The sequence below is a fragment of the Triturus cristatus genome, chromosome 1_2 (assembly GCF_964204655.1).
Source record: "Triturus cristatus chromosome 1_2, aTriCri1.1, whole genome shotgun sequence".
NCBI classification, from domain to species: domain Eukaryota; kingdom Metazoa; phylum Chordata; class Amphibia; order Caudata; family Salamandridae; genus Triturus; species Triturus cristatus.
Window position 1 is genome coordinate 734,147,761 of NC_140580.1, and position 25,984 is coordinate 734,173,744.

A 25,984-nucleotide genomic window follows, 5' to 3' on the forward strand; every position below is an offset into this window, starting at 1 on the left:
TATTTAAAATGAGGGGGGACAAAGAATGGCCAATGTTGTTCGTCCGGGCCAGCGGTCATTCCAAGCTATCAGGGTAACCACTGACAATGTAAGTGATTTCCATTTAGTATACGTTGTATACAAAATGCATCTTGGGCGCATATATTGAAAACCTAGGTTGGCTGCAACACATCTGGTCAGCTTTTAATATTCTTGGTGTAAACAGATTTTCAATTATATCTACAAGTAAACAGTATATTTACATGTACAACAGTGAGTGGCTAACCTCCACGTCTTATGTTTACGGAATCATTGATTTTAATTGTTACTTGTCCTTATGACTGCAATGTAACCGTAAAGGTGTTTCCTAGTACTGTGCATCAGCATCACGGCGGTAATTTTGTGTCACTCTTGTTGCAGTGATAAGTTGTAGCCATAGCAAAACATGCCCAATTTGTTTACGGGCTTTGGGCATGGTTTTTAGTGGTTAACTGGGTGGTTTGTGATCAGCTCCACAGAAGAACATCACCCGGGGTCTTTGCAGCTGGAAAATGTTTCTCGTCAGCAGTGCATTTACGCAAGTTTGAGCTATTGGCATTGTAAATAACAATGTCTTTTATTTATGTCTAGTTTTTTTAAAACAAATAAAAGGCATTGCCATTTGCAATGCTAATAGCTTAAACGCTCGCAAATGCGAGACCTATTGCAATGCAAATGCTTGTTTAGTTATGGTTCTTTCACTTGGAACTGTTTAAAAACTTCCCACACCTATCACAACAATGGGTAACCTTGCTCATGCATTTTGCCATTTGTGCTTATAATAAACTCACTTTGGCTTAATAGATTTCTACTACTTCATACTGGTTATCTATATGCTCTTCTTTAGATCTATTATCGACAGTTATCTTCTGTCTTATTATTTTTTCCTTGTGTATGAGTTCTATGTGCACGCTTGTTTAAAACCTATGTTGGATACTCAGGTTCACATGGACATTTAGGTTGCTCTTGTGTTAGAAAAATTAATTATAATAAGCTGAGTTGGACCTATTGTTGTGTTTTTTTTTTATTTAGTATTTTATAGAGCGCAAATGTGACCCGTTAGGCTATCAGAGCGCTTTACAGGGATAACCCGTTGTATACAAGTATGAAATAGTCAAAGAAAAAAAAACCTAAGTAGGAATAGAAGGAGGTGAAAGATTTGGGAATAACAGGGTGTATACAATGTTCAGATCATAATGCAGAGAAATCCAGCAAATACATTTGTGGGAGTACAAGGTCAGTACAAGATGGATAGCAGCCAGTCAGTCCAAACTCTAGCGGCAACAAAAATAAGCAAAGCCACTGAGCGGTGTGTGCAATGCATGATTTATGGGAGAAACTTGCCCATTAGGAAGGTTTTGGCTTCCTTTTCAAATATTGAAAGAGAGGGAACTTTTCTGATGACAGATGGCAGCATATTCCAGATTCTTGGTGTGGCCCTAGAGAAAACACGATTGTACGTTTTTTCCTTTCGGAAGCGGGGTGGCTGGAGCACAAAGTCTCTAGCGGACCTTGAGTTTCTGGCTCCTCCAGAAACCATGATTTTCTGGGTGAGATATGCTGGGGATTTTGTGTGTCGTGCTTTGTGGGTGATACATGCCAGTTTGAGTTGGATTCTGGCTTCAGTTCAGTGTCTTCAGATGAGGTGAGATGTGGTCGAAACTTTGCCTGCTAAGAGTCTTCCGGCAGCGTTGAGGCAAGCTTTTAGGGGGGCCTTGGAGATCTTGGGCAGTCCTCAAAAAAGGTTGAGCATCCATATTCGATTCTGGAGATAACTAATGCCTGGACTGCCATTTTTAGGTCCGGGGAATCAAGGAAAGGTTTTAGTTTCCTCAGGTAGCTCAGGTGAAACCTGGCAGTTTTAGCCATCGAGTTGTTGTGGTCTCGCATATTCAGGTTGCTGTCCAGGGTTACGCCGAGAGATTTTGCAGATTCCACTATGGTTGGTGTGCAGTTTAGTGCTGTGATCAACTTGGTCAATTCCTGGATGTCAGTGTTACTTCCTTTGTGTCAGAGGGCATTTGATGTTATATTTGCTATTTCATTAGTCTTGTGGGGGTCATTTAATACTGATAAGCTTTTCTCCTAGCGTTTAACCTTACCTGAAATGCTCAAGTAGGCACTCCTGATAATCTTGCTTAGAGTGTGGATAGTGTAATGTTAACATTTGTAGTTACTATTTCACAGTAATAATTACTTTTCTTGAGCAGAAGTAGCTCTCAGAACAGGAAAGGTTGGACCGTGGGACTCCCACATTGACCACGGGTAATGATTCAAGTATGTGAATCTATGAAAAATCCCAAACTTGAGAATGTTCATTTTCCTGCCTCATAGTTAGGTCAACCCTGAAGCATAATGTGGTCCTGTAATGCTGCTTGATTACAGTGGCTCTGGGTGTACTTATCAAAGCTGACACATGCATATACGATAAAATGGCATGGCTCGGCTTAGACATGGGTCCTTATTGGAAGCATGAGACAAAGTGAGCTTGATCTAGGAGCTTGGTTGTGTATAAAAGAGCATGTTTGGTGCTACTGCAAAACATTGGATACAACGGAAAAGATACCTACTTACACAATACTGGCACTCCACTGCCATGTAATGAATATGCATGTCACAGTGGAAAGCACATCCCCAGTTCTTTAACAAATCAATAACAGCCGTTCGTAATTCCCCAGTTGTGTGTGTACATCAATACAATGGTGGTCATTCTTCCTAATAAATGGCTGTGAGGACTCTGACCCTAAGTAGCACTTCAGCACCTGCCCACCTCACAGAAAGACCAAATTCCCCAAACTCGTTGGTTCGCCATCACCACTGTATGCACACATATGCTGAACTCACAGCTGCTCTGCAGAGATTCTTGGACAACCCAGCCTGCTGTCCCAGTGCACCTATTGAAAGTCCCTCACACCCTGTGAGTGATTCTTTGTTTTAGAAACATTTTATAGGAGACAAAACGGCCCAAAAGGAAGTATGCTGCAAAGAGAGAAGCAAACACAGTGACAGGTAGGAAAGGGATACAAGGACACTACGAAAGCTGCAGAATATGTCGTTTTGTCAAGATGTCAATAAACAAGGGACACAGTAATATGGTGTAGGATTGTCCTTACTTTGATGGAGAAAAACTGCAATCTTGTCAGAGTCAGATGCAGTAATATGAAGCAGCAAGTGATATCCTTTGGGAAGTTTTTCTGGACCACGAATTCTCAGTACCATCCGAGACATGTCTTCTAGATCTATAGTGAAATACAAAGAATTATTGAGTCTAATGCAAGAGAACCATCAGCATCATCAGCTGATTGGGAACAGAGCAATACTACACACAAGAAAACTCAGTCCTGACAGTCACAGTGCTGTGGTAATTCAACATTTCACACCGCTTAACAGGAATACGTTTTTACAGCACTTGGGGCCAGATGTTCAAACATTATCAACAGCGATTTCCTAATTACGATTATTTACATACCGCCATTAGGAAATCACTATTCCTAATGTATGCAACTACCAAATCGAAAATGCTAATTCTGATTCAGTAACAAGATAGCAAATCACGAAATACCTTTTGTACATTAAAATAAGATTTTTTTGGGTCGCAAAAGGCCAGGTTCTGTGAATCGGGCCATTTGCAACCTCAAAAGACCTTTGAACAGCTGGCCCTTAATTCTCTTATGGCAATCCTGTTTTTGCTTCCCCAAACATTATGGCAAAACATTCCCAGATCTCTCACACTCCTGTGATGAACCCATTCCACAGCCTAAAACCCTCTAAATATACCACACTACCATGAGAACTTGTTAAGCATTCTTCCTACCAACAGAGGTCAACTCCACATTCCCAGTCAACCAGTGCTAGAAGGACCAGTCCCTGCTATCCCTCTATCATAGACATTATTCCTTTAGTAGAGTTTAGGTCAATAAAAATATTTCATGCAGTCCTACAGATTCATGTACATCACATTATATGCGGATACTGTGAGCTTAGATTTCTAGGATAATATGGGGCAACGGCTCGGGCATAGTTAAAAGAAAGAAGGTAAGACCAGCCTGTGTTTTAGCAAAGTTCTGGTCATTTACTATTCACCTTTTTGTCCGAAAACAATGTCATCATCCCCATCTCTCATACGAGACACTGGACTGTCCTTGTCACAGTTCACTAGTAAGATGGCTCCCTGCCCCTTCGGGCCCCATGTCCACGAAGCCTGCAACAAAGAATTATCTAACTTGTAAAAACATTAATTAACAGCGTACACTGATCACAACATGTGAAACTGCTAAACATCTTTTTTGTTTTGTTAAAGGAGCTGAGGCCGAAGAAGCTGCATTCATATCAAATACATTTTGCCTTGTTGTACTTTTGTGACAGATGGTTCTGTTGGTTCTGTTGTGTAATTGCCGAGAGGAACACCTTTTTATCGGAATCACATATGTTCCAGGAGTACAGAACGTTAACGTTCGTGGAGAGTCATTAGGGGTAACTTAGAATATAACTGAAACGGTGCTGGAATTGGAAACGATTTGCTTCAGGAGCCCATTATTTGTGGATCAGGGCGCGGAAGAGCAAAAGGGTAGAGTCATGAGTGGCAGAGTTTGAAAAGCAGAGCCTGACAGTCAACTTTTACATTTATTTTCTATTTTAAAAAAAGTGCTGCAAAGAAATTGGCAACATCTACAAATGGGATAGTAAATCTGTTCTATCTTACTTTATTGGTGACACAAAGGCTGCAGTTTAAAATACCCTGCAGGGTTAAGACACCTGCTGCTGCGATCTTCGTGTGTCCAGCAATGTTGATGAAATTATAATAGCAGTAAAATATTTCTGGTGGTTAATGCAGTTCTGGAAGAGTTGTGTTTTGTTCAATCAGGGTTTTCGCTCCTAAAGAAGCACAGTCGGTCAATGTGCCTGCTGCAAAGCACATTATGTAACATGCAGATCACCGATCGGTTTTTATGTAGATAGGTAAGTGGATTATTGCTTTTGACACTGAGATAATTTAGTTGAATCTGTATCACAAGTGGCAATCCTACTAATACAGTACATTGATCTATTTACATGGATGAAGAAGATGCATGCAAACTGTACATAATGAGTTCAAATCATTGTTATTTTCACAATCTGTTGGTATTCTAAGATTGGAAAGAACGATTTCTTTGAGAAGTATTCAAGCCTTGTTAGTACAGACAGCCCCAATCGCTGCATTACATTTTATATCCAAACTTTGGGGTCGATTACGATGTTGTTCCGAAGGGCTCTGAATCGGATTTGGATTTGCAGAATCCAATCAGGAACCATTGTTTCCAACCGAATCGTACACACTTTCCAACAACCGTTTACGATGCCTGGAAACCGTTAGGGCTGTCCGAACCGGTTCCGATAGACATTCGGACAGGTCGCATCTTTCGGAGCTGAATCGTACAGCTCTATGGACTCTGCTTCAGAGCGAATGAGTACGATGACCGATTCAGACAGCTGTTTCGAATTGGTTTCTCCGTAACTAATCGGCTGCCAGAATCTGTCTTTGGGGGCCCATGGCAGGCATCCCTTCACCAAGGGCCCTGTGAATCGGGCCCGTGGGGGTACCCAAGGGACCCCCCTTTCCAACCTTGCACAATGTGGCAGGCACCATGGGGTGCCCGCCACAGGGCGCAAGGTTTTCCCCAGCCACCCCTTTCTTCAATGGGAGCCTGTGTTCTTGATCCGAACACAGGCTCCCATTGAAGCCAATGGGAGTCCGGCCGAATCGTATCCGGAAGCATCCAGATACATCCAAATCGCTCAGTCAGACTCCCCGGATCTGAGTCGTCCGCAAAGCAGTCCGCAACCAATTCGGTAGGAATGCTTTCCGAACGACATTGGAATGGATCCCTTTGCTTCTACTGACCATTCACTCTTAACATACAATGTCTACATGTAATAGCAATATGTGATTCCTACACCATGTAAACTTAATTGTCTTAAGTAGCATTTCCTGTACATTGATTTACACTCTTGTATGATTTATTGTGTGTGTGTGATGTAAATCACTCTTACGCTCTACACTAGAATGAGTAGCACTATGAAAGAATTAAATGAAAAAAAATAATAGGTGCCTTTTAAACCAATATTTGAGTAATTACTCATACACACAGATACATCATGCATCCTTAGAGTGCATGTACATCTCTTACATAGGCGATTCAAGAAAGTGAAAAAACTGCCTCCATGTCATAGATTCTGTAGTACTTATGAAGTGATAAGCTGTGAGCCTTTGTTACCTTCCATTGCATTGGTGTTTAGGTGTTAGGCTCGAGTTTACTTTATTTCAGGATATGACTTCAAGAATCAAAGGGCTGATGGTCCTTGAATCAGGTCTTAGTTTGTGCCTTGCTGGAAGTCATAACAAGAAAACACCCTCGTCACCTGCAGGTTGCTGCTCCGAACAAATGGAAAACAGACAACAATACAGACAATAGTAAATTGTGTCCTGGTGTCGAAAGAAATGTCCACCAGGTCAAATTCAGCAAATTCCCTGGGTCAGCCAGATCAGAGATTTGGGTCAGAAATGGCTGCGGGAACTGGTATCCGGCAAGATCCCCCTGCTTTCCAGGACTACTAATAGCAAATATCTTTTCAATTACTCCTCATTCATTCAAATGTAAATTTAGAGGTGCAGGTCAGCGTGGGATTCATTGAAGGTCAGACATGCATGTTTAAAAAACTGTGAATTGGAACCACAGTCTCATTTATTAAGCAGTTCATAAACTGAGTCACTTTCTAGCCATTGTTTCCGTCATAATCTGATTATTAATACTCTCAAACAAACAATGGGCAAATTACTTTGTTTGGGTTGTTCTTTTCCACAATTCCATCACGATCAGCATCAACATCCAAGGAGATATCTGAACAGGAAACAGAATTGATTAGTTTTCACTTTGGAATACAGAGACAGAGAGAAGAAAGGTGGAAATGAGGTGAAAAGGAGAGACTGGCGAAATACTACAGAAATCAATTGCCACTGCTGTAAGCAAAGCAAGCCCATGCACATGCGTCTGATTGGCAGGCAAATGAAACACAGGTAAAAAAGAGTTAGAGAATTAAATTAAACTCAATCGCTTCCCTTACAGGATTGTAAATATTGATTCTAAGCGAGTACATTTGTCAAAATGTTATGGGTGAGTAAGTTACCTACTTGACTACACCATTCAAGATCTAACCCCGAATCGTGACATCTCTGCTTGGAGCTCGGCACTTGTTTTTATTTTTTTTGCTCTTTGGGCAAGGTGTCTAAAGTTCAAACACACAAATCAGAACTTCTCCAAGTTGATGGATGGACTTTAAACAGAACAAGTGGGAAACACTGAGCAGAATATGCCTCTGTTTCCCACCTGTTCTAAGCTCATGCATTAACTCAGAAAAATTCAGAGGAATGTTTTAAATTCAGACAACTCAAATGCAAAAAAAACCCAGGCCCTCCGCTATTCCGTAGAGGCATCACGAAAGAGTCCTCTGCCTAAGCGTACAGGCGACAACTCAATTCATTAAACACGATGGGCCAGATGTACGAGGAAGTGCTGCAGCGTGGCAACGCAAGCCCTTTGGCTGCGGCAGCACTTGCAAAGCACAAGAATGAGACATATTTACAACAATATGTTGCATTCCTCTGCTCTGGGTGGCTTTTGCTGTCCTTGTAAATATGGAACAGTAAAATACGCCACCAGTATGTCACAAAAAGTGACGTACTTGTGGCGTAAGGGGTTTGTAAATCTGCGCCAATATTTCCTTGGGTTAGAGCTTCATTTTAGGACCGTGCAGCTGGGAAACAGTGAGCAAGGTTTGCCTTTTTCTGTTTCTCAGCACTCCTTGCTAAAATAATGCTCTAAGCGGGAGTTTTCGAGCTAAATTAATTGACTTTCGCCCTGGAATGCTTAAAAACAGGTGCCTTGCCCTACGCTGAGCCAGGGAGCTCGTCGTGAAATGGCCCCTGTTGTGCCTTATTGTCAATCATCGTCCCTCACGGCCATTCGATTTTTCCAAAGCACCTAAAACACAATGTCGATCAGTTGGATAAAAAGAAGTAAACCTGTCATAATTTCAAAATATTTTATGTCATCCACGCAAAGATACCTTAAACCTATCTTATTTCTGAATCATTTTCTGGGAACTCGTGTCAGTCAGACGAAGACCATTCTGCTGTTGCATGGCGGCCTGGCAACAGTAGCAGCGGGCGGTTTTGAATATCCTGTGGTCCAGAGGGCTGGCTGCACTTGGGAATCATGTTCCAAGAAGCAGTGTCATCACCACAGAGTTAAGTTATTGGGGCTGCTCGGTAATTCCCAAGAGACATCCTTTCCTCACTGGGACGCGTCCCACTTCCCACATGACATTTGTACTTGGTGCTGACTAAGGAGTCATGCGAAACAGCACATCTGATGAGCGACTACATGTTTGAAGTCGGGGGCGTAACACAGGCCCCTGCAGCTGTCGGGGCAGGGGCAACTCTTCAAGACCCTCCATTCAGCCCAAGGAATGTAAGTAAATATCTATGAGAAAAGTGAGGCACAGGGACCCCTGATCACATGCAGCAGAGGGCCCCCATCATTTTGAATTGTTTGAAGACCTGTTCCACCTTCCTCACTAAGGAACACTTTGCCATGTTGTCAAAGAAGGAGGGAATATAGTTACATCCGGAAACGCCACTAAGGTCTGAGCAGACAGGCAGTCTCCAACAACAGCCCAAAATTCCCACTGACACATTCAATGACATGGTAACAGTCTGTACAACCTTAAGCAAAAGGCAGCCCATAACACCCCCAATACACACGACAAAACAGCATCTAGACATAGAATAAAAAGAATACAAAATTAAACAGAAATAAGCTTACTCGAGGGATGTTTCCGTTCTTCAACACACATACATGATGGCTCCGTTTCTAGCATTTCACACATGCAGCATTTTTCGAAAAAACAATTTATTATTATTTATTTTAAAGTTGTATATAGCACTGGCTAGACCCAGAGGTACCTGAGCGCTTTACATGAGGAAGAACATTGCTTCGGAACATAGTTACACAGTTACATCAGTTGTTGGAGCGTAGTTACACGAGTTACATGAGCTACAAAAGCATAGCATAGGCATGAGGAAACCAAAGCAGGCAGGGGGAGAGAAATTCAGGGGAAAGAGGAAAGGAGCTGGGGAGGAAGACAAAGACTAAAAGGAGGGAAGAGGTGGGGGAGGGGGTAGGAGACACAACAGGGATATGAGGAAGAAACAGTGTCCGACGTCCAGCTGTCCGGCTCCCAGCGGTAAAGGGTTCATTCCTAGTCCTCCGCTATGAGTGATTCCCTTGTCACTGTGGACTCTCTCAGAGGGGTCTCCGAGACTCCATGGCATAAATGCTGGATCCCTTCCCAACAAAGGAGGAAGGAGTGCTTTGGCCAGGGGCACACTCTGAGGAAGGAGGGAGGGAAGAGGTGGGTGAGGGGGTAGGAAACACAACGGGGAGATGGAGAAAAAAAGTGTTCGATGTCCGGCTGGGTAGGTTGACAGCTCCCAGCAGTAAAGGGATCATTCCCAGTCCTCCGCTATGTGTGACTCCCTTGTCGCTGTGGACTCTCTCAGAGGAGTTTCTGAGACTCCATGGCATAAATGCTGGATCCCTCCCCAACAAGCGGAGAAGGATTGCTTTGGCCAAGGGCACACTCATGAAGGCCATTTTAGGGACAGTCGGACTGGTAGGGAAAGACCCTCACTGCAGAAGGGGAAACGTTCTTCGTCTTCCTGAGACCTCCATTTAAGTGTCAGACAGCATTCTCAGCAAATTCGCCAGGTATCTGACGTCAATCTCTCCAAGAGGCGCTACGCAAAGGCCACACGCGGTGCAGCCTCGGAGGTATCCTATACGCGCAGGCTTCCCTTCACATCCCGCTGTACTCTGCTCGCCACTCCCCACCTTGAACTCACACCGCCATTTTAAGGTCAGGCCTCATTCCGAGAAGAGCAGCGCAAAGTCTCAATGTGGATTGTATTGGCATAAATACATTACCGGAGGGAGTATGTGGGCAAGTACTTGAGAGTCTGGTGCTAATCCAATGGGACAACTTCCCTCAGCGGTGGGAATACCTAGGCTGGCGACAATTTAGGGACAGGCTCATCGAGTTCAGTTTCAAAAAGTAGTTGCTGAGTTAATAAAGGGGATCAAATTAGGCGCCAGAAGGATCACAAAGCCCACATTGGGATTGCAGGCGACTGTTCCTCGGCTCCCCACTCACTGCCTCTGAAGCGCATCCGCTGTGGATCACGGAGGGCACTGCCGGTCGTGCTCAAGTGCCCCTCCCTCTCCAGCAGTAGCCGTGCTCCGTTAGCAGAGCAGGAACGCAAGACGATACAAAGCGGTGGTCAGCAGGCACTTTGCGGTGAGAGCCATGGTGTGGGGGCGTTGATTGCTGGCAGGAGCGGGGGTCGGTGGCTTCGCGGTGTGCTCGATTCAGCACCAGGCATTTGTTCGTAGCTCAGGGAGCTCTCGTAGCTCAGGAGCCATCTTAGTCCATTCGAAGGAAGGGACGTCATGGCAGAAATCTCTGTGAGAATCGGTCGGAGCAGAGTGAAATAAATCTGAACGTGAACCGCCTGCATTCCGGTTGTAGAATCTTGATAGAGGATGGTTAGGCAATGCGGTGAATGCACCGTTCTGGAGGTTGGATCAAGGGTTCGCAACAGAGCAACAGCTCCGAGCGGCCATGATTCGTTCCCACTGTTGGACGAATTAATCAGATGACCATACAGGTAATACTTAAATTTATTGTCTGTGCATATACCCTCCTCCTTTCCCTCCACTTTACACTCTGCATTTAATTTTAGTATTTTACTTTTTTCCTCCACTCAAATCCTTGCTTTTGACAAGTTAATGTACCACATTTCCACAATCGCTATAGTTTACTTCAGCTGTAGATTCTTAACTTGTACTTTCTCGAGCAGTATAGGCTCAGTAGTGCACCTCACTATTAGATTCTGTAAATTGCCTAAATTCACAAGTGCCAACCATGTTCCTTAGAAATGCTTCATTAGTTCCCCACTCTTTCTGTTCTGTCTTGCAGTCTTGCAAAAATGTATGTTTTTCCAAAACAACAATGATTCAATACTTAAAATGTCTTTTTTAGTATCTTCAAATATATGGCTGGGATAAACATTCCCAGTAGTCAGCCCCTGACATGTTTATAGATGTGCCTCCCTTCCTTCACTCCATAAATTATTCAAGCGCACCCCATGTTTTTTCACATATGGAAATATCTCCCCTCCTATCACAATCACATTTTCATTTCTTTAATTGATTATAGGGTAGGAGAGGCTCGTTATCTTCTCAGAGCAAGAGAGGTGGTGGAGGTACACTTGTTGCTGCCATGGTGATTCGGTTACAACTTAGCAATATTTTCTTCAAGATAAGATACCCAAACAACAAGCTAAAATAAAAACACCAAAATATAAACTAATATAATTGGCTCAAATAACCAAAGAATCTTGTGAAGTAGTCTAAGTTCTTAAATTGTCACAGGCAAATGGACACCACGTTCCTATTCTATCCACAATAAAGAAGTATTGTAACTCCAGTTAGTCTTGGTGAAATCGTCCTTATCCCCAACAGTGTTCATGAACCAGTTACTTTCCCTTTTTAAATGCACAAGATTCCTAAACACTCCATTAGTTTTGACATGTCAATACATTACTACTCACTTCCTTCATTGCATATAGATACACCTAGCTCCAACTCATTGTTTGCATGGGGTACATGTTGTGCAGCTCGCCGCAGCCTCTGTCATTATCTCATAATTACACCAGTCGTGTGAAGACTGTTACCCAGTCAACATATTTATGCTTCTTGGTGAAGAAATTCGCAACACAATCAACTTCCTCAGCCTCTGACGACAAAATGTCAAAGTGTCATGCAAATGCACGTCCATGCACACACCTTTGGTCCAACATGGTTTAGGCAATCTAGATCACTATCAATCTTCTATGGTAAGGCAACACGCATCGCAGCTCTGAGACAACACTGGTGGTGTTCACATGAGGCCAGGGCCAGTATTCCTTTCCACAAACCTTGCCAAGTTCTGCAAGGACAAGTCAACATTAATATCTATTTCGACACCCTTAAGTAAAGCACCCTGGTGATCCCAAGGGAAGGTTTCTTATCACTCGCTGTCCATAACGCAGAATAAGAAAAAAGTTACTTAACAGTAACTATAGTTCTCCAGTATTGGAATCTTTCATAGATTCACATGCTTGAATCATTCCCCATCGTCGGTATTATCAAAATAATTGTCCTAATAGACATAGAAGATAAGGCTTTAGGCCTGAAAATATTTTATAACATATCCCTGTCCTTTAGTAAAAAAGGACCAAACTTAAAACTTAACCAATCAGAAGAGACCACCCTGTAGAACCTTTCTGAGAGAAGCTCCAGTCCTTCAGATTTTCCAAGCACAAATGTGCATAAATAGAAAAAACTGAGATAAGTAAGTGAGCCTTCTCTAGGGGAGGCGGGCGGGTCGCATGTGAATCTATGAAAGATTCCAATACTGGAGAACTATAGTTACAGGTAAGTAACTTGTTTCTTACTCCAATATTGGACCTTTCATAGATCCACATGCTTGAATCAGAATAGCTAGCAGGAACACATTGTCATGCCATATAACCATACAGGAAAAGCATGCCTGAAAGCCTTGTCCGTATACATTAATATACTCATATAAATGCATAAGCAAAACTATCCAAAGTATACCTTTTTACCATAAATCATTGAAAATGTGACACAGTACAGGATGGTGGGAAGGAACCAAAGAAGAAGGCTCACCTTATTGAAAGAGATGTCTGAGAACCCCTTGTCCTACTGCCGCTTCTCGCTTATTCCCAGCATCCAAGCAGTAGTGCCTGGTAAATATGTGCGGTGTCCTCCAAGTTGCTGCCCTACAAATGTCAAGTAGGGATACACCTGCAAACAGTGCTTTAGATGTGGATAGCGCTCTTGTAGAGAGGGCATGAACTCTTGACGTCAGAGAATGGCCCGCTTGTTGATGACAGAATGCAATTCCACTTGAAATCCATCTGGAAATGCTCTGTTTAGTGATAGGGAAACCTTTTCTAGGTGCACTGTACGCAATAAATAGTTGATTTGATTTGCGAAATGACTTTTTCCGGTTCAAGTAAAATTTTAGGCACCTTTTAACATCTAGAGAGTGCAGAGCACGCTCCGCTGCAGTCTGCGGATTTGGGAAGAATGATTTCAGGTCTCATAACATTAGGGAGCTCCAGGGGAAGGAACGGGTGGGTCGTCCCCCACTCAACGCAACTTTATAACAAAGCAGACCCACTCAAATACGTACAGAAATATCCTTAATTTTTGTGTATCACCAGGATTAAGGAGGTATCACAACTAACCTCTTCACATCCACCCCCAATTATTTTTATTCATGGGGTAGATTCCTGATTTACCAAAATCTGTACTATATTTTATATAAAACAGTGATTTATTGCAAGAACCCTCAGCTTGTAAGCCACTGTTGTCAATTAGTGAAAAACGATTTCAAAATTGTGACAACCCACACCATAGAGGTTAGTGGAAAAATTCAAAAGAAAACAAAACGGTGAAAAAAGGAGTGAAAATTACACACCAAAGTCCTGATTTAAAATTGATAGAGAACCATGACTGCGCCCCAGCATTCAGTGAGTAATTGCAGGAACCCTCTTTTTTTTATATTTTGTAGTCACAAATAATTCAGCATGAAATATGCTGTTATGGTGAATGGAGTCCTGTGGCCCTGAAGAAATTGCCGTACAAATAAGGCAATGAAACATGTCGGCGGTTTGACTTTGTGACTGTTGATTTACAGCACTATTTAATTTTTGAATTGATCCATGAGCTGAGAATAAAATTGTGGTAGTCATGGTTCTCTATCAATTTTAAATCAGGACTTTGGTGTGTAATTTTCACTCCTTTTTTCACCGTTTTGTTTTCTTTTGAATTTTGTTGGTACAGTTTCCCAATTTTTCTTTTACCAAGGTGGCAACCTATGATGAGAAACGTGGCAGTACTGGTGTTGACCTAACCAGTGACAGCCCGCTATGGTGTTGCGCACGTGAGGTGCTACCTTGTTCTGCACATTTTTCCACTAACCTCTATAGTGTGGGTTGTCACAATTTTGAAATAGTTTTTCACCAATTGACAACAGTGGCTTACAAGCTGAGGGTTCTTGCAATAAATCACTGTTTTATATAAAATATAGTACAGATTTTGGTAAATCAGGAATCTACCCCATGAATAAAAATAATTGGGGGTGGATGTGAAGAGGTTAGTTGTGATACCTCCTTAATCCTGGTGATACACAAAAATTAAGGATATTTCTGTACGTATTTGAGTGGGTCTGCTTTGTTATAAAGAATGATTTCAGAACAATTGGTTTGTTAAGCTGGAAATTCGAAGAAACCTTATGGATGAATTTAGGGTTCGTTCGTAGAATATCTTTGTCTTGTTTAAATTATAAGAAAGGTACTTGAGTAGTGAAATCCTGAAGTTCTCCAACCCTTCTTGCTGATGTGAGAGCTAGGAGGAGAGCCACTTTCCAGGATAGGAACTTCATGTCCATCTTGTGAATAGGTTCAAACGGGTGTTTCATTAGTTGACAGTGGAATAAGCAACATTTTCTCAACTGGTATCATTAGAGAAGACAGATAGGGAGGCATGTGCAAGACATTACATGAAAGAAGGGGAGACTCTCGGTAGGTTTTTTGAAAAATGTGCACATGGCATCATATATTTAGAAACAAGTTGTGATAAGGAAAAGGCAAGATAAAAATAAAAGAAAAAATTAAAAAGAAAAATTACAGTTGTAGCAGCACTGCGGGCAAAACAAATTTGCGTGAACAACCCGAATTGTACTTGGTGCTCAAGTGTGTTTGTGACACAACGGTGTGGCGACGCAAGTGACAATGTGATATCAGCAAGGAACGGGGCAAGGTGAAATAAAGTGAAAATATATACAATGAAAGCAGTGGTTCTGATCAAATATTCACAATCTTTGGTAATCAATAAACAGTTATTTAGAGAACCACATGAGGTAAGCGCCATCAATTGCGCTGACAGGTCGACGGTGTTTCGATCCAGTGACTTTGGATCATCTTCAGGACCGGGTTGACATAGTGAAGGCAGTGCTGTACAGGGAGGAAAAGAAGGGGGTAAGGTATAGGAAGGGTGGAGTGGCAAGGACGAAAGGATGGAGCGCTGGGAAAATCAAGATAATTAGAAGGAGGGATTCGCTTAACTCATGATGAGGCAAAAATTCATTTAAGTGAGTAAGTCTTATAAGTGCTGTCAGCTCTTGCTTTAGCCAGCACCTGTCTGCACTTCAGTGGGATCTTTGAGTGTTGAAATTCTCGGAACTCAGGAGCCAGGCTGACAATTTCAGAGAACTGGGGTTCGGATTGGCACACTTGTTCCTGGTTCATTGTCAAGAGAGACGGAAATGGTCTGTGGTGGATCGGAGACTTAACTGAAAGTAGGTGAAGTTCTGTGTACCAGTGCTGGCGAGGCCAGGCTGGCGCTATCAGAATGATCTTGCAGGCTTCTGTCTTTATCTTTTTTAACACTCGCGGAAGGAGAGGAATGGGGGGAAAGGTGTATCAAATATGCCGGACCAGGCTATTGAAAAGGCATTACCTCATGAACCCTGATGGTGACGCCAACTTGTGAAGTACCAGCAATTCGCATTCTCTGGATTGGGAGAAAATGTTGTTTAGTGTGTGCTGGTCTAGTTCCCACTCGTGGCAAGTAGTCTTTAGTCTGCTCAATGTGTCCGATATGACATTTTGTATGACATTTTGTTTTCCTGGGCCGTACTTTGTGATGAATCGCCTAGCGACATATGAGTTGGGCTTCCTGAGAAGCAAGGAGAGACCTTGTTCCTCCCTGTTTGTTGAGGTAGTACATTGTCGTGGTGTTGTCCATCTTGAAATGCACCAATGCTTTTGGTATTTTTGGCAGAAATGCTTGGAGTGCTAGGTAAACTGCTCTTAGCTCGAGAAGATTGATATGAAGATCCCTGTGGGAAGGCGGCCGTCTTCCGCTGACCTGCATGTCTTGCAAGAAAGCTCCCCAGCCCTCCAGAGATGCATCCATTGTATTCACGAGAGGAACAGCCTGCGATAGGAACAGCAGACCCCGCGATAATTGATGAGGTTCCATCCACCAGTCCAAGGCCGCTATCATGGATGGAGTGATTTGGATCAGGTCGTCGAATGAGCCCTCTATCTGCACCCATTGTTCATTTAAAGCTTCCTAAAGAGGACGCATTTGGAGCCAATAATAAGGTATGAGGGGAATACAAGAAGACATCCTTCCTAGGAGAGACTTGAAAAGGCGTACGGAAATGGACTTTCTTTTTTGGACCTTCTTTGCCAAGGATATTAACCTTTGTTGTCTCTCCAGAGTAGGATAAGCCTTGTTTTCCACGGTGTCCAGGATAGCTCCTAGAAACATCAGTCAACGGGATGGTTGCAGAATCGATTTTTCTCCATTTAAAGTGAGGTCCAAGTTCTTGAAGAGTTGCAGACAGGCTTTGGTGGACACTTTTGCTGCTTCGTACGTGGGGGCTTTGAGAAGCCAGTCGTTCAGGTATGTGAAAATTTGATGATGGTGTTGTCTTAGAAATGCTGCAACTGGTGCTAAACATTTTGTGAAAATGTGGAGAGCGGATTTTAGTCCGAAAGGGAAGAAGCAGAATTGGAAGTGACTGTCGTCCACCGTAAATCTTAGAAACTTCCTGTGCTTTCGGCGTATGGGTATATGAAAATATGCGTCCTGGAGATCCAGTGACGCCATGTAATCATTTCTGTTGAGGAGGTGAAGCACATCTTGAATACAGATCATACAGAACGATTGTTTTTTGAGGAATTTGTTTAAGTTCTGCAAGTCTCAAGAAGAACCGGGAGTAGAAACCCTTCCCTCCCTGATTAAGGGGAACTCGTTCTATTGCTCCTTTCTGCAACATGTTGGTAACTTCTATCTTTGAGCGATTCAGGTGCTTTAGGAAGCCAGGCAGAGGAGGAGTTATTGGAGGGATCACTATAAATTCCAAGGAATGGTCGAATTGGATTTGTTTTAGGACCCATTGGTCCAAAGTTATATCCTGCCACTGCTGTAAATAATGGGATATTTTGCCACCCACAGGAGATGGAATTGGTGGGATAGTGGCCGACAGCTGGGAGAGGTCATTGGCTTCGACCGGTCTCCTTACCCTGGCGTCCTGATTTTCCTCTAAAAGAAGCCTTGTTGTAGGCTGCCGCAGTTGGCTGGGGGCTAGTATACTGGGGCCTGTATTGTTGAGCGGTAGCAGAATATGCTGAATAGCAAGATTGTTGGTATCCTGATCTGTAAGATTGGTAACCTCTTCCACGTGAGCCACGAAAAGGAGTCTTTTTGTATTGTAAAGTCCCCAAAGACTTAGCCGTATCTGTTTCTTTTTTGATAGCTTGTAAGACTTTGTCAACGTGGCTGCCAAATAATTCTTCACCATTATAAGGAAGGTCAAGAATCTTTTCTGTATCTCAGGCCTGAATGTGGTGGCTTTGAGCCAGCCTTGACGCCTCAAGACAGTCGCTCCCGCTAGCTGCCTGAACTCAGTGGATGCTACAACAATAGAGCAGTCTATCAAGTCAGAGGCAGTCTGTTCGCCCTCAAGAAGAATTCTCTTAGCTTCCTCCATGTCATCTGGTGGAAGTTTGCCCAAGAATGGTGCCAAGTCCAACCACATCTGCCTATTATAACAGCCCAGTAGAGTCAGAGAATTCGCTGCTCGTACTGTCAGAGATGAAATTGTTGAAAAACGCTTCCAGATGTTGTCAAGCTTTCTTCCCTCTTTATCAGGAGGAGCATTCAGGGGAGCTGAAGGATTTTTAGATCGTCGCTGCGCTGCCTGTGCGACCACAGAATCTGCTTTTAGATTACCTATTAAGCAAGCTGGAGCATCATCTGGAGCTTTATATTTTTTGTCCAGTCTCTGCAACATGCGTGGAACTGTTGCTGGATTCTGCATTATTCTCGTACCCCTCCTTCCATATGTAATCAATAATGGGCATAGATCTCACTGATTTCCTATAAGGCTCTTTAAAGTCATACAGAAAACAGTCCTGCTGATGCATAGGCATTGGTAAATCAAAGTGCTTAGCAACTCTCTCCAGAAGGTTGTGGAAGCCCCCAATATCTTCTGGAGGAGAATCCGCTTGGGGGGAGATGGAGATGCCAGAGTGGGAATGATGTAGGAATCCCATTCATCCTGTTGAATCTCTCCTTCTTCTCTCTCTACTTCCTCATCCGAGGATGTCAACTGATGGACAGGAGCAACTTGAATAGGAGGCTGAAACCTAGGAGATTGTTGGAGAAGAGGGGGAGCAAGCCTGTATTTGTGGATAAACAGGTGGAGAAGGGGGAGGAGGCAGAGCCTGTTGGATGCTCTGCTCTGGTGGAAATCTCCTCTTATAGTCCACCAACATAAATTGCAGGTCTGTCATAAGACTTGAAGGGAGGTACATCATCGCCTGTTGGTGATATTGCTGTTGCGGATGGTAATATTGACGTCCATAACCATCATCTTCATCAGAATCCTCCTGATATTTGACATGAAGGTCCAATGGGCTCAAGGCTGCCCCAAAGAGACTATCATTCTCAGACCCCTCAGCCTCATCATCTTCTTCTAAGAACCGAGATGGCATTTAGAGCCTGCACCTGACTAGGTGAGGATACAGCTGGCGTCAACTGTATTTTTGAAATTTTTTTGTTTTTCCCTCCTCGTCGGCGGTGTCGTCGACGAGCCCGTCAACGTTTGTATCCCCACCGGAATCACCTTCATCGACGAAAGCTGCTTTTCTTGCTCCGTCGACAGAACTGTTGTTGTCGACGGCACACTGCCGGAGATAGGGATTTTCATCGACAGTAACGCCGATGACACTTCCGTCATAGACGCGGGTTCTCTTGTGGACGCAGTCGTCGATGAGGTCTCCGTCGACGGGGTTGCCAATGAGGTCTCTGTCAACGGGATCGTCGTCGGAAGTTGACCCCTCGACGACGATGAAGACTTCAAAGACATGATTTGCTTCGTCAACGATAAAGGTACATTACCCATCGACGATGTCGTCATCGAGGATATCGATGCCCAGATACAGTCACGGTGTTGACTGAAGACACCGACGTTGTTACTAGAATCACCTCAGGTGAGGATTTTCTCGTCGACGGTGGTGTCATCGACGAGCTGCTCAACGGCGGAGCTGAAGTAGGTTTTTTAAGGTATGCTTCGGTTTCATAGGTGGTGTTGGAGGTTCTGAAGCTGTTTTTTTATATTTAAAGCCTTCCTTTCTTCATGGGAAGCTTTGCTGGTAGATCCAGTCTGTTTCTGAGTGGACTCAACAGACTTTTTTGACGCTTTTTTAGGTGGCTGTGACGATGAGCCAGAGGGTCAGCCAAAGGTTGTTTCTTAGGCGTTCTTGAGGAAGATTTAGAAGATGTATCTCTCTCCTCATCAGAGACAACAGTGTCCCTGTTTTGAAGCCTCTGAAGCCACAAGAGAAGCCTTCCTTCTTGGTCATTAAAAGAGTCTTTGTAGAAAATGTGCGATATACCTTACACTCCTTTGGCTTGTGGTCAGGGTACAAGCATTCCTTGTGCTTATCATCAATATGCTGCCTTTTCTTCCTGCAAGTTCCACAGACTCTGAACAGACCTTTTTTTGGTGTCTCTGACATGGTGGACGTCAGTTTGAATCACTTTAAAAAATCCTCTGAGTTGGTAGTAAGTTGAAAGGGTGAAAAAACACTCCAAATCTTGAAAAATAGAAGAAAACTGAGAAGAGCTCAATGGAGACTCCCTTAGCATGACGTGCAGTAGAAAATCTGAGGGACTGGAGCTTCTCTCAGGAAGACTCTACAGGGTGGTCTCTTCTGATTGGTTAAGTTTTAAGTTTGGTCCTTTTTTTACTAAAGAACAGGGATATGTTATAAAAGATTTTAAGGCCTAGAGCCTTATGTTCTATGTCTATTAGGACAATTATTTTGATAATACCGGGGGCTAACATCTTGATGACAGGGAATAATTCAAGCATGTGAATCTATGAAAGTTCCAATACTGGAGTAACAATCTCTGATAACCTTTCCTCCCCATAGATGGTTTTTGTAGTGAGCCTGTCCCCACTCCGGGTGGGAAATTAGCTTACTTTCAAGAGATGATTTCCTACCAACATTCATCACTGCAAATATAACATTTTGACATTCCTCCATAAAGAACTATAAAAAGAGAGCCGTGTGGCAAGATGTCAATCTGAGTCTTGAGCTCCGGCTGTCAAGGGGAATACAACTTCAAAATTCCTTCTAATTGACTTACAGATATAAAGCCAGTTAATTTTTTTGCAGTGATACAGAGAAGTTGGAGTGCAGAAAAATGCAATTATGGGACTGCTGTAGCTGCTAAGGCTGGAGGTCCAGGGACAAATCCCTGAACCAGCACCATACGAGGGGAGAGGAATGCAATAAGTGCAATGGAATCAATGGAGGAGGAAATGAGAATGCACCTAATTGATTGACTGGTGGAAAGAAAAAAGACCTGCCCTGATGAGGAGCAGGCTTTAATTACGGACTTAATGCAAGCAGTAAGAGACCGACTGCTCGGCACACAGCTGTTAGGCTGGGCCAAAAGGTCTGCAGGACATGGAAGAACTGGACCATGTGACAAAGATCACAGGTGCTGAGAATCTGAGTGCGTATTGCCTGAGTAACAGAGCCTGAAGATCGACCACAGGTGCCAACCCCAGCCAGTGGTGTAGCAGGAGGGGTGGTCTGCTCCGGGCAGCACGAGATTTGGGGGGCAGCGGCCTCCTCCACCTCTTACCTGCGGCCGTCACAGGGCCCACAGGCACCCCAGCTCTTACCGGTGGCTGGGTGGCAAAAGCAGTTACTGCCACTGGTGGTAAATGGTCTAGCTACGCCACAGACCCCAGCAGCAACAGGAGACTAAACTGGGGTGCAGTGAATTGCATGCCGGGTACATCCTGAGGAACATTTGTCAGCAAGAAGCCAACTGGACGCTGAGACAAAAAAAGGAACACAATCCAAAGGTATGAGTGAGCCAACAAGGGACACAGACTTGCCAAACTAGGCGAAAACCAGTACAGAGAGAAAACAAAAGATGCCTGGCTCAAGCGAAGCTGCGAACCATAGATCCAATGCATGTGCCAATCCCAATGGAACAGCCACATCTTCGCTTGTGGCATTGATCCTTCACTCAGCAATAAACTATGCCCGAAGGTGGCCAGTCTTTGGTAGACACTCCTCAAGACACGCCACAGCCACATATATGCACTGAAGAATTGAGGCAAAAATCATGGAGGAGGAGGAGGGGAAACATATGAAACCTGGCTCAGAGGAAGATTGTGAATCTTAGACTGCTCTATCTTTGACAGCCGACGTGGCCATTTTGATTCAACAGCCATCTCCTCTCTGGGTGCACAGTCCCCAGATTCAACATGAAAGCCTGAAGGAAATTGGACTCCATCAGCTATATCTGAGGACAACCCCCGCCACAACTGTGAATATCGACCTGACATCCTGATACAAAGCTGTGACTGCAGCAGTGAAAATAAGCAACAGGGGTGTTAATATTGTACATAGGTCCCAGAAGTTGGACCACCACACATTTGCCATAACTTCGTGCCAGCCACTTAACAAAGGAAAAAACGAATTCCTTTTTCTGAACATTGAAGAATGCTTTCAGGTATGCTGGGCATTCAGCACAAAATGGGAAAGAATGATTCCAAATAGAGGACTATGGCCTTTGGCAAGAATGGTGCCAGGTCGAGCACAGCAGACTCCACTCCAGAGGTAGCAGGGAATGGTGGAAGAGCAGAAAAACATGCTCTAGGAGATGAAAAGAAGCCAGGCCCCAATCAATTGTAAAATGTATTCCCTTACCTTAAAACTCAACCACACGAAAGAGCAGATCGATAAGCATACATCTATGCTAGACATGGCAATAAATATCTGAGGTGAAAGATAATATGAACTTGGCCTGTGACAAATTGAGCAAACTGGAAAAAACTGTGGAAAGCACACAACCCGAAAATGAGGACTTGGAAGGACAAATCCTCATAGTACTGAAAACACGACCTGTTGGAACAGTATGTTGAGTAACTACTGTCATCAATTTTGGGCCGACTCACAGTTCTTCATAGTCAAACATGCACAGAGTCCCATACCAACTCCTAGGCAGGCATGAAGACCAATCATTCTTGGCTGTTAAATTATATAGACAAAGACACTGTTCTCTAATTGACCAAAGCAAAACCATCATCTAGTCTGAAGGATCAGAAATTTCATTCTACTGGAAACAACCAACGGCCTGTTTGAACATTTTGTTGAGTAACTACTAACATCAATATTCAGTTGGGACTCCTTGTCACAGTTCTTCATCGTCAGACATGCATAGAGTGCTAGTACCCAAGCCACTGCCTAGTCAGTCATGAAGACCAATCATTGCTTGGCTTCTAAATTATAGAGACAGAGACACTGTTCTAAAACTGACCAGAGTAAAAACTTCATTCATTTTGAAGGATCAGAAATATCCTTCTACCTCAACTTCACAATCGTAGTTCAAGAGGCTAGGGGTTCATTCCGAGAAGTAAAGAAAAGGCTGAAGAAAACTGAGATGAAAAATGCAGTATTATATTTGGGAAAACTGACTTCTTTTTGCCTCTAGAAACTGCAATAGAGTTCTTTCAATATCATAGCGAAGAGACATGCCAAAACACCCAAATGCAGCTTTGGGAAAGAGGGGGATGCGTTACAATGAATAATAACGAATGACTATCTGAAACATATATAACACCCTTTCTGAATACATAATGGTAAAGCAGCATAAGCTGCTGCCAGTTAAATAGCTGGATACCATTGTATTATTGGTTTGTAATGCTCAGCTAACTAGAAGAGCCTCTGAGGCATGCTGGTGACTTAATCAATGGTCTGCGGAATGGAATCATAAGGTCTATGTACATGGACCCAAAATACTATGACACAAAATACTATAAGGATAAAAGCCTTTCAGGTAATGTCAAACTATTTCAAGTCTGCACAAACAGCTAGCACTTCAGGCATGCCTGTCCCCCCCACTGCGTGTAGCTCACATTAAACAGCTGATGATTGTCCTTGAGGTGCAGTTGGACCTCCGGTTTAAAGTTTGAGGGGTTGTGTTGACAGAGACAAAATCCAGGCATACATATCATCCTACACATCACAGAGTGTGAAACTTTGCCTCACATATGATCTGCCGCTATGTGAGACAAACACACCAGGGGAGACCCGTGAGAGATATTAAAACCCAACTTATGCTCTGATTTTCAATGTGGAATTCCCAATGCCTTAATAACCTGAAAAATGGGCAAGTATTCACTGGCTAAGACAGACCCAAGAAATGCGTTACTTCCCTGTAACTGCAGTTATCCAGTATTGGTATCTTTCATAGATTCACATGCCTGAACAGGCGCGGTGCGTTCATTGGGGTGTGGGGGCGTTGCCCCCCCCGCACCCGTCCACGCGCCCGCAGCTCCCTCCTCGGTGTCTCTGAACTTAGTTTACTTAAGTTCAGAGACGCCGAGGGTGTGGAGAACTGACAATGCATGTCAGTCAGCATGACGTCGGACCGTGGGCGGTCCGGCGTCATGTTGACTGACATGCATTGTCTCAAGCCAGGGAAAGGCAGCACAAGTGTGCATGAGTGGGCATGGAGATTAATTTTTAGCCTGTGCCCAGTCATGCGTACTTGTGTTTTAACTGCCTTGCGCATGCCCATTAGGAGCCCCTCGGTCTCCTAATGGGCAGGCGGCGGGCGAGGAGTAGGCTGTGCCCTCAGCCAATCCGGGTGGTGTTTAGGGTTAGGTGGTAGGGTTGGGGTGGTGGAGAAGTGGTTTTTAGGGTGTTCCAGTGGATTGACAGGAACGGGACTGCTGTGAGTGGTAGGGAGGGGGAATTGATGGGTGTGCAGGAAGTTTGGGAGGAATCGATCGATGGGAAGGGTGTTTTTTGGCAAAGTCGAGGAAGGGAAGGAGCTGCCATAGGAGCCCATGTTAAACGTGAGATTTGCATGTTTTTGGGGTTCGATTGTAGGGTGTTGCAGGTGGTTCAGAGTGGATTTGCTTAGCTGGGATGAGAGTTGGGAATGTCTAATTTTGATTGCAAGTTGTTAGACCTGACATCCTTGGCGTGGGTTTTTCCCCTATCTTTTGCCTCTGCTACCTGGATTTTGATGCTGTGATGGATTTCGTTTTTGCTGGTTTAGATGCTTTGGACACTCTGCCACTGCTAATCAGTGCCAGAGTGTAAGTGCTCCCTATGTAAAATGTCATATTGATTGGATATACCTGATTGGCATATTTGTATCACCCTGAAGTCCCTAGTAAAGTGTACTGTGTGTGCCAGGGCTGGTGATGACAGATGCTACGATTGCGCCACCCACATGAGTAGCCCTAAAATGGTGTCTCAGGCCTGCCGCCACAGGCCTGCTTGCAGTCCCCGGACTGCCATGTCACCCTGGTCAGTGTCCCCACTGACTAGGCCTAACCCTTCCCTTTTTATGCACATCAGTCATCCCTATGGAAGGCCCAAGGTACCCCCCTGGGCAGGGTGCAAGGTGGAGCATGTACTAGTGCAGGTACCATGCTCTGGTAGTGAACAGCGGCCATTTTGCGTGTTCACTGCTGCAAGGTTATCTTGCTCCATAGGCTAACATGGGGGAGGCTGGTGCCAATGGCTATCCGCCTATCTTCCCATAGGAACAAGATAAGACATGAGTGTTTGATATCCCTGAGCTCAGCATTTGATAACACATCTTTTAGGAGAGGTTGTTTTTAAATCCTGAGTTGGAGAATAGTACTTTTTAGAGAGTAGCTGTTCTCTTGTCTGACCCTTCTGTGTGCCTGGGCATGCTTGTGGATTGACTGTCTGGCTTGGGAGTGACAGGGGCTGGGGATCCCCCAGGAGGTTGGCTGAGTCAGCCCTTTGCTGAATGGCGACATTTGCATGTAGAGTGGAGGGAGGAGATAGCACCTGGGAGTGAATAGGGCTGTGCCTGCCTGCCCCACTGCTGGCTCCACCTCCTGCTGGGCGGCTGACGACTCTGCCCCTCACTCTGAAAAGAAAGCAGAAGCCAGGAAAACAAAGTGCTCCAGCAACACCCAGAACTGGATCAGACCGGGCTCAGGACCCACTTGCACAAAGACTTCAAAGACTTTTAGGGGTATAAGTACAAGAACCCTGACAACAGATTTTTAGATTCTACAATCAAGAGGAACCTCTGCTGAAAGACGGACTGCTGAAGGACTAAAGGAAGATTGCCTTGCTGTGTGCTTTAAGGGCTGACCTGTTCTGCTGTGCAACTGAAGCTGAGGAGGAGAAGGGGCCTTGCTGTGTGCTGTGACCCTGCCTGCTTGACCTGACAAGACTTTGCTGTGTGCTGTGTCTTCAACTCTGAATCTCCAAGGGCCTGAGAAGAGCTGGCCTCCTGTTTGGCAACCCAGGGATATAAAGGTTGCCGAGACTTCAAGACTCTGCTGTGTCCCGTGAAGTGCGCTGTCTGCTCTCTGCTTTGCTTGAGAGAGCGGCGCTGTTTAGTGCCTGAAACCGGCTGCTGCGCTGTGAAGATCGACGTGCTTATCGGCACCTGTACTACGGTGCTTTGAAATATCCTGCCCGTAATTCACCGCCACGGCCCGGGGGCCCGAGATCGTCCAGGAGCTGTGCCTCTCCGTTCCCTAGACTACGAAGAACGAAGCGAGGAGGTCGCGACCTGATTGGTTGACGGCGGAGGCCTGGCCGGAGGAACTGCGCTACGATTGGCGGAGGCCTGGTGACGTCTGACGTCGTCCCTGGGGGCTCGTCGAGGGAGCCGCGACCTGATTGGCCGCCGTC

The 25,984-nt window shown here is 44.3% G+C and overlaps 1 protein-coding gene across 1 annotated transcript in view; it reads right to left on the minus strand.

Moving 5' to 3' along the window:
- Positions 1 to 25,984, minus strand: part of LOC146867919 (protein-arginine deiminase type-2-like) — a 692,226-nt gene that overhangs the window by 484,400 nt on the left and 181,842 nt on the right. Inside the window, exons 4-6 of the mRNA XM_085608647.1 lie at positions 6,835 to 6,896; positions 4,102 to 4,219; positions 3,132 to 3,257 (exon numbers count right to left, since the gene is read on the minus strand). Coding sequence (XP_085464773.1) covers positions 3,132 to 3,257; positions 4,102 to 4,219; positions 6,835 to 6,896 — 306 coding nt within the window. The remainder of the gene's footprint in view (positions 1 to 3,131; positions 3,258 to 4,101; positions 4,220 to 6,834; positions 6,897 to 25,984) is intronic.